Source organism: Fusarium musae, chromosome 5, assembly GCF_019915245.1.
Source record: "Fusarium musae strain F31 chromosome 5, whole genome shotgun sequence".
NCBI lineage: Eukaryota > Fungi > Ascomycota > Sordariomycetes > Hypocreales > Nectriaceae > Fusarium > Fusarium musae.
The window spans coordinates 873,497-882,808 of NC_058391.1; the positions used below are offsets into that span (position 1 = coordinate 873,497).

Sequence of the window (9,312 nt, forward strand, 5' to 3'; positions counted from 1 at the left end):
ATAAATGAATATCGAGCAATGTTAAGGACATTCAACCTATCCTGCTCGTCCATTTTTTATGCATAACCCATACTCTTCGCCAAAAACATTACCAAAAGAGAACAAAAATGTATATCCTCATTGTACCTGCCGCATTGGCTAACGTGCATTTGACCCATATGGCAAAATGAATCATTCAATCAGGCCGGGGTAGCAAGACATGAACAACCCAAACAGAACCCCTTGACGCCATATCCAGTCTTCGAGCCCTCCCGGAACCCCCTCCGGCCAATCAACCCAGGTGAGTGACAAGTGAAACAAAACAGACAACAGGCGCGTGAAAGATCGCCAGTACCCATTATAAGCCCTGCGCCAATGCGATAGGTGGCATCCAGCAACATGCAGAAGACAATTTGCCTGACCGAGGCAGGAAAATTGTTGTTGGTATAAAAGTCATATAGCCCAGAAGTAAACTATGCCAATAGAAATAAGGTCATTTGCCAGGCACCTCGACCTATGCCAGCCCCATTGAGCTGCAACACGGCTTAGCTTGGCAGTAAAAGACCATGGTGGCCCTACACAGATCTGTCTGGTCTAAAATAGAAGCTACCGTGGTATCATTTATTAACGGAGGAGGGAAATCGTGAACAGTCATCGAATGTAAAAGGTCCAAAAAGAAGAAGCGGCAGAGGTGTGACTGTGCGCCAGAATTGCTTGAGAGGAGAATGGTAAGAGTGTTGGGATCAAAAGAACTTGGACATAGCTCTGCTGAGATCGATGAAGTCGACTGGCTTCGTGACGTAGTCGCTGAATCCCGCTGCGACACATTTATCCTGAACGTCTGACATGACGTTGGCTGACAAGGCGATAATAGGCATCGGAGGGAAATTGTTGGCAATTTCCCACTGTCGAATCTCGCGGCACGCTTGGTAGCCGTCTTTTCGTGGCATATGTAGATCACACTAAGAATTATGTGTCAGTTATTAAAATCCTCATTGGAGACTGGAGACTATGGTATAGAGTAACATACCAAAATCAACGAGTAGTGCTTGTGCGGCTTTGACAAAACCATATTAGTGCACTCTGCGCCATCAACGGCAATCTCGACGTCAACCCCAATCTTCTTGAGGTACTTCATGAGAACCTTCTGATTGACAGGATTGTCCTCGACCAGGAGCACCTTGTAGCCCTTGTTGCCCATGCGCCGTTCAATCTCCTGGTAGCTAGCCTTCTGATTCTCGACCATTTGCTGCGCCGTAGAGCGATTACGATCTATGCTAAGATCACGCATCTTGTTTGGATCGAATATGACAGCAAATCGAGACGGCTTCACAGGTTTGTAGATAAAAGTCACCATGTTATCTGAGAGGAGCTGCTCATATTTAGTGTTGGCCGCCAACTTGATGACAGCTTGTCGTTGCACCGAATCTGACAGCACGAGGATAGTCGTCTTATCGATTGTCTGTGATTTTGTAATGTCATCCATAAGGCCAATGATAGCCTCAGCAGAGGGAAGGTTGATGACGATATGAGTGAACTTGATAGGGTCCTCACCACCAATCAATGTCTGTGCCTCATTCACGCTTGCCAAAGCTGTGATCTGATGGGGTACATCCTTTGGTAGAGTCATCTCAATATGCTGAGTAGTGGCCTCGCGACTATGGAACTGCGGGCAGATGATGAGGATTGAGTACATGGGTGGTCGGAAGTCCTCAGGTGAGCCACTGCCAGGTAAGAGATGAGTACCAGGAGAGCTGCGCCCTGAGGGCATCTCCAGCTTCATCTGAGACAAGTCTTGCCCACTAGCTTTAGCCGCCTCGCTAAATCGGGCCAGACCACCAGTGACAGATGTTGCAGAGGATCGGTCGGTGACCTGCGACTTAGCTGAACGGACAGACGGGTTGGAGCTACCAACAGAAAGGCCTCCAGGTGACGTGAACTCTGATGTTGTGCCTCCAGGGCTAGCGCCTTCGGCGTTGCGTAAATGTTTTGGCGGAGGGAGAGGCTTGATAGTGCTGGGAACATTATCAACCATCTCCGGTCTAGGCGTGAAAGCACCAGTAGCAGGAGGGCTATCAGGCAAGTTAGGGTGATCATCGGCTGTAGGAAGGCCAAACCGCGCTGTGAAGGTAAAGGTAGAGCCTTTGCCTAGTGTTGCGCGTCCCGTCATGCTACCGCCATGTAGTTCAGCAAGCTGTCTAGAAATGACGAGGCCCAGTCCACTCCCACCGTGTTGCCGAGTGCTACTTCCATCGATTTGACTAAAAGGTTTGAAGATCAACTCCGCCTCCTCCTTCGAGAATCCGCGACCTGTATCAGTCACAGAAAACTCCAGCATGATCTCATTCTCGTCGACATGGGAACCCTCCGCGACGTAAACACGGCATCGACTGAAGACTTCGCCCTCTGAGGTGAATTTGATGGCATTGCCAGTGACGTTGAGGAGAACTTGGCGAATTCGCACCTTGTCGCCCTTGACCCATGCAGGTACATCAGCCTCAACGAGATAGTTCAACTCCAGTCGTTTTGCAATGGCCATTGTGGAAACAAGCTCGTTCACGTCTTCGATGATGGACCTGGTATGAAACCATTCGTACTTTAGTTTCATCATGCCAGCGTCGACCTTAGATAGATCTAGAATGTCATTGATAATCATGATCAAGCTGTTGGCACTGGTCTGTATGGTGTTGGTGTAGTCGAGCTGCTCTTCATTCAGAGTAGTATCCTGTAAGAAGCTTACCATGCCCGAAATTCCGATCAAGGGAGTACGAATCTCGTGGGACATGTTGCTCAGGAATCTTCCCTTGGTTTCCATGGCCTCCTTGAGCTTGGTCTCAAGAAGCTTGTGGTCGTTGATGTCTGTCGCAGATCCAAAGTAGGAGCTAGCACCACTGCCGAAATCAATAGTGTCAATCTCAACGCATCGGATCAGATGCCAACGGTATTCTCCAGTCTTGGACAGTAATCGAACCTCAGTTGTGTATGAAACTCGGCCAGCGCTATCAGTCGCCACTTTGATTATTCCCTTTCGAGCCAGTTCAGTCAAGTCTGCAGCAGGCCAATCGTACGCTGAACTGCTGCTAGAGCTGTTGTTCCGCGACAGGGCCTGCTGCACATTACGGAGGGGCGAGTCTTGAGGTGTCTGGGATTTTGGAGGTTGAATGGTGGCAGTTGAGGCCGCCTCGGACTGTGCAGATCCTTGCCGGTATATCTTGCTATGACCCTCACGTCGTATTCCGCCAGGGGTTGAAGGTTGGGTAGAGGGAATTCGGCATTTGGCAAGATCGTCCGGATGTACGAAGTCCATGAAACCCAATCCGAGTGAGTCAGAGAAGCTTTGCCCTGTATACGAGAGCCACTGTTCATTGGCAAAAGTGATTCCTTCGTCTTCGGTCGCTGTGAAGATGATCTGAGGGATGAGGTTGGCAAGTAATCTGTGTTTAGCCTCCGATGCCTCAATTTCCTCTTGTCGCGCCGCTTTCAGCTCAGCAATGTGCTGATCGTGTATATCCATGTACGATCCAAGAAATTGCATGATAACCCCTCTCTTATCCTTTGAGGCAACTGCTCTAGCATAAAACCACCTATATGCGCCGTCGAATCGTTTAATTCGAACAGTCCTCGAAAATTGTTCGCCCGTGCGAATAGAATGGCCCCATGCTTTTAAGTAGTCGTCTCGATCATCAGGGTGAAGGCTACCCCATGGGTCTGCGGCAAGGTCGGTGGCTGTCTGGCCTCGGTACGAAAGATAACGGCTGTTGACCCAGACAATTTCTCCGGTCTGCGGAAGTGCGACGAACACATGCGCGGGTAGGGAATCTAAAATCAGTCCCTTGAGTCTGTCCGAAGGCGGCGGCATATCAACAGCTGTAGTAGTTAATGAGCCACTCCGAGAAGGTGCAGAAACGGGTGTTGGTCTAGCTGAGAGTGTAGAGCTAGGCGGAAGAGATTGGAAGGTGGAAGCAAAATCTGCACCATATGAATGAAGCATGCTGTGCCCTTGTCGAGTGCCACGTCCGGTCTTCGTAGAGTCAGCCATATCTTCAGCTGTATCGTCATTGTTGGTAGGATCCAGAGTATCTATACTGACATCTGGAGCGTCAACCTGGGTCGACTTTTTGGTCAAACCGCCAGTCGATTCGTCAGAAGAAGTACGGGTTGCTTTATTATCGGCTGCCGAGTTTTGCTCTGGACTCTCTTGTGTAAGGAAAGAACCGCTGACTCGTATACTTCGCTTCTCAGCAGGAGAAGTGTCTTTTGAACTTGTTCTTGCCCGTGAGGTACCTATGCCGCCAAATGTTTCGTGTCGCGCGGGTACTGGTCTTTGCCTTGAACTGAAGTATCCCTCTCCTTGAGGTGCTGCAGCGGGACTCGAGGTCGGCGGTGGCCGCTTGTCGGCATGAAAGCCTCCAGATCCCTGGTCCCACCCAGGAGTGCCCAATGGAGATCCAGTAGCACTTTTCGAAACACCAGAATAATCGCTCGGGCTCGTCATACTACCAGCGAGAGACTGGTGTGGAACGACGTCATCCGCAGTCAGATAAGCCATGCTTTCCAATGGCCGCCCATCGTGTGCAACCGCCCCGAATCCAGTCGTCTGCGGCCGTTTCCGTTGGAGCCCTGCCAACTCAGTCTCAAGATTACTATAGTGCCGGCATAATGAGAAGGTTGTGGCCATATGAGGTGCCAAATGTTCCAAGGAGTGCTTGAGATTAGATGGATATGGGATAATTGGGCTTAAAATTGATAAAATAGCGATCGGTGCTGGTTTATCTCTCTTGAGACTGTCTGGTGTATTGCGGCCACCCTCCTCGCTAGGAGCAGGAACATTCTCGCTTTTTGTACGCGCGTGAGATCTTTGCTCCATCAAAGTGCTGTCAAGTTTAAAGGTTCGAGTGGGTTTCGAGAGAAGGACGTGAGACAAGGGGATGTGAAGAACCGTCCATGAGTTATCAACGCCGATAGCTTCGGGCGGTCGCATCCCAGTGTAATCCTCTGTGCCAGTATCTGGGTTGAATGAATCTTCGTCGACCATGGCATCTGTGAAAAAGGGGTTTTCTTTGGGATCAGCGCGTACAGCTGGTGATGGAGCTGGCGATTGTGACCAAGGTGAAGGTGGCGCTTGTTCGAACTCTTCATACTTAGGCGTTGGAGGCCTAGGCATATCGTCTTCTAAGCGGCCCTCTAACCGTGAGGCTATTGATTTCGCTCTGTCAGCAGCTGAGTGGGTTTTGCTGCGAGTCGGTACACGAGAAGAACTAGCTGAGTTGAACATTGATGATAATTTCGAGAATGAGTCCGAGCGTGGTTTGGCAAAATTCCTTGGAGTGGTCGAGGATGGTTCCGGGGCAGCAGGTTTTGGTTTCTTCGACGACTCAGCCGGGGCTTCATCAGCGAGATACGGATATGATCTAGTAAGTGCAATGGCCCTTCCGCGTTCGAGTACTCGCATGACACCACTGTGGTCAATCAAAGGATCCGCCTCATAATCAAGAGCCTGTAATACTGGTAGAACACGCCCCTGGCTTTCCTTTTCACCCATGAGCGGCGCTTCCCAGCTCGGGATTTGTTGCTCAATGGCATCGTGTTCGTCAAGTGTCATCTTATTCAGTTTGGCATAATCGAGATAGGACTCTTTTGAGGCAGGACCTGCAGGATAATTGCTTTGGCTCCTGGCAAGAAATGCGGGCCGCCGAGCCTGTGAATTAGGCGGAGTTCGTGTTCTCTCCCTCTTATCCTCATAAGTCGTGAATGAATGGCGACTGAATAAGTTTGGCCGGGAGGCAGACTTGGCATGCAGATTATCGTCAGAAATCGGTGGCGTAGCACTAGAGCCGGGCCAGGATCTATCGTAGTCGCCTGTGCTCATGACAACGCTACTAGACTGTTTGGCTGCTATATAACCCAAACTTAGATCGTCTTCCTTGTGAAGATTGAAGGTTGCTTTTTGGCCCCAAGGAACATTTTCGATGTCTGTTGTGTCAGCTGGAATAGCAAGTGTTACTCGTTCAGCTTTGTACACATCTCTCATAATTTGAACAACATTCGACCACCAAGCATCTAATCCAGGCTCAGCAGCTAGCATTAAAGAAAGATCGTAGAGGTTAGGATTGGGAAAATCGAGATTCTCAGGCTGTGGGGACATTGCGGACGGATTGAAAGTGAAGTTGGATGCTGGAGTCGAAGTACTTGAAAGGACCTTATCCTGGGCAGCCATGCCCAAGGCGTCAAAAGAACCATAGCTGAAAGATCGTGGAGCACCTGTAGGTGAGAGTGTGGTAAAAGGTCTATGCAGATATGACGGCACGAAACCGGCAGGGGCCATTCGTGGAAACGGATATGACGGTGTTCCTGCGATGGGCCCTGGGGTGGGAGCACCTCGGACTGTAGCATTCGATTCAGTTGAGGTCGTTGTCAAAGCTGAAGTCTGAAGGGGTGAACTGGAAAGTCCTTCTTCGGGGATAGGAGAAACCCGATTCTTTTCATTGGGGCTTGCCATCAAGCCTCGGGCAGACATTTCGCGGCGTTCAAGGTCGCGTGCAAGCTTTTCTCGATATTCGTTAAGTTGCTTCTGTGATGACGCTTGGGTGGGAAAGGGAGCACCACCGAAACCTACACGCCGAGGACTCAATGCATCTGTTCCAGCAAGGGCAGCCAATGGCTCGACAGTGTTACCCGAGCCCTTGGTCACAGAAACAGTGCCCTCATCGGTAGGATCTCCTATCATGTTGTTGTGGACGCGGGGCTCTTTAGATTGAGCATCAAGGGGCGAGGATGGAGGGTGGCTCGGGTGGCGATCCGTCGTCATTGCGTCACGCGCGGTTGGTGTCGCAGTCGCATTTATAGTCGAGTTCGAAGTCGATTCCGGCATCACACTTCCATTTCTAATAGCGCTCACAGGCAACTTCTCAGCCAGCGAAAACGACGGCAATATAGGTGTCGGAGAGGCGAGAGTCGTCAAGTCCTGTTGACGCGATGGTGATGGGATCGATATTATGTCGTCGCCAACCGGCGAGGTGGCTCTTTGCATGCCTCAAAGGAAAATAAGTCGTCCAACGACGTACTGCCGGATCCTTCTCGCCGGCAGGAAGAGTAGTGTTGAGGACAATTCGCGATTTAAAGGATATGTCAAGCTTAAGGTAGTAGTGGAGGAGGGGGGATAGAGGTCGACGCTTTGTTCCCTCTAACCCCAAGCCAACAGTGGCAGCACAGTGGCAGCAACGATAGTCTCTAAGAAACCTAGCACCGGCTGATCAACGACCGAGGTGTTTATTGACTCGTAGGGAGGTCAGGATAGGATGGCCCAGGATCCGAGTGTGAGGGCCGTAAGAGGATGTTCCAATAACGGGGCAACGAGCGGCCGGAACGCAACGCAGGAGGTTTGAGGGCGGAAAATTGGGGGTTCGACCACACAGCGGTCCTGCGCAGTGAATTGTATTGTCTCTCAGATTGTCTTGGTGCGGAGATTCAAAAGGTAGCGGCGGTAGCGGTGGTAGAGAGAGGTGGACTGAACTGCCCTGGCCTGGTTAGTGAGAGACTGGAGACTCCTCAAACGGGCACTTTGAAGAACCGATTTCAAGGTGGGCAAAGTTGGCTTCTGGCTTGCATTTGACTCAGGTACATCAAAGTAGCGTACAGCGGCTCTGGCACCAGTTAGCATACAATGGTCGGACACACTACTTGTCTGGTACTTGGCTAGTTCACGATGCTGGCGCGCAAAACGGGGGTCGGTAGTGCCAACCCTGTACGCGATGACGTAGAGAAAGCTACCCTCAGGGAAAGAAGCAAATGTGTAGGTAGCACCTACCTGGTCACCTACCTACATAGGTACGTACTGAATGGAAATCGCAGCCAGAATAAAGTGCATTAAAAAAGAGGGCTAGAAGGAACTTCTCTTCTCCATTCGCACACATATTCAAGGCCATGAATCGCTTCGCACGAGACCATCTTGCCTTGTCACTTTCCATCCTAATCGCATTGTATTTGCATTACATGCACAGACTCGAGCAGTGATGACGTTAAGAAATAACAATCAGCGGTACCAGTAAACCGCAGCACATCAGTACATAACCATCCATGCATTCAGGGGATTGGCTGGCTGGCTGGTCGGTGCTCATGATGCTCCTGAGCGCAGATTACAATGAAGCCCAAGGAGGTCAATGGCTGCAAAAGTGGGTGCTGGCAGCTGGTGCATCATCATCGTCATCGTCCGCTGGTGTCCCTGGTAGCCAGCCAAGCATCAGCCCCGGCCGATGACCACTTACAGCCCTGGCAAAGCTTCTAGCGGCAAGGTAACTTCCACTGATGAGGGGAGCTTTACTTCCAGCAACAACCACGTCCATCATTGCCATACTGCCTGCATCCAATGGCTGCCAGGATTTCTGTAGGTACACAAGCTTTTCCATGGCAAATACGCCAGTGTTGATCAAGCGCGCTGTAGTGGCGGTTGCGAACCCAGAATTTGGTTTCTTGAAATGCCCCTTTGCTCATAAGAATCCAAGAAACCATAGCAGCATCCCGTCTAACGGGTATTTATTGTGGGCAGACTCTAAAGTGATTTTGCTTCGTTTTGCGGTCAAGACGCTGTTCGTTCATGCGACCAATCTGGCAGTCATCCGTCCTGGCAAGTCTTTCAATGTTATTATTCTTCATGCTTCTTCGTGACAGATCGAAGCAGCGCTCGAGCCACCACTGTGACCTGTTATCGGTCATGGTGGTGGTTCCCCATAGACCCCTCTCATTCTCGCTCTAGATCGGCGATCTTCAGGTAAATTGTCTCTGTTTGGCATTTTGACAGGAGCCACGAAGACAGGGACAAGGACTTTCGGTCGTGTTCAGAATGAGGCTCTCTATGCTATTTACTCGTCAACAAAAAGACTGGGCGTCTTGATGAGCATAGTAGCATACTACTAACAGCCGTCTGTGCCTAATCCCCATCTCTGGCACAATGCAGGCCGCCCAGGTATTCCTTAGAACAAACCAGCATGAGTCTCTTTAGGCGAACCAGTTACAAAACCAGCCAAACCAATGATTTCCTCCAGCCCTCATGATTCAACGGACTTCTTCTGTCTCCCCTATTCGCCAAACGCTGCCAAGCGAGTTAACTCGATCACACTCGGCGTCCAGTTGACATCATCATGGACTTCATGTTTTTTTGCTGCTTGTCTATTAGGTACCCGGTGTGTTATTGTTGTTATTCGTGGAAATAACCCCGCTTCACCGAATTCCATAATTGAGTTTCTCTTCTTTTGCCTTTTTCCCCCGGAAGCTCCAGAATGAATTCATTCTGCAGAGTACTAACGTCGTTTTTACCGACAACTCAATCACACTGCA

At 50.2% G+C, this 9,312-nt stretch overlaps 1 protein-coding gene across 1 annotated transcript; it reads right to left on the minus strand.

Moving 5' to 3' along the window:
* Window positions 1-722: 722 nt before the first annotated feature.
* On the minus strand, window positions 723-6,787 carry J7337_006659 (uncharacterized protein; the record flags this gene model as incomplete). Its single annotated transcript, XM_044824320.1, has 2 exons — window positions 723-941; window positions 1,010-6,787. 2 exons carry the CDS (start codon window positions 6,785-6,787, stop codon window positions 723-725), a joined length of 5,997 nt encoding a protein of 1,998 aa, XP_044679977.1.
* Window positions 6,788-9,312: the final 2,525 nt, after the last annotated feature.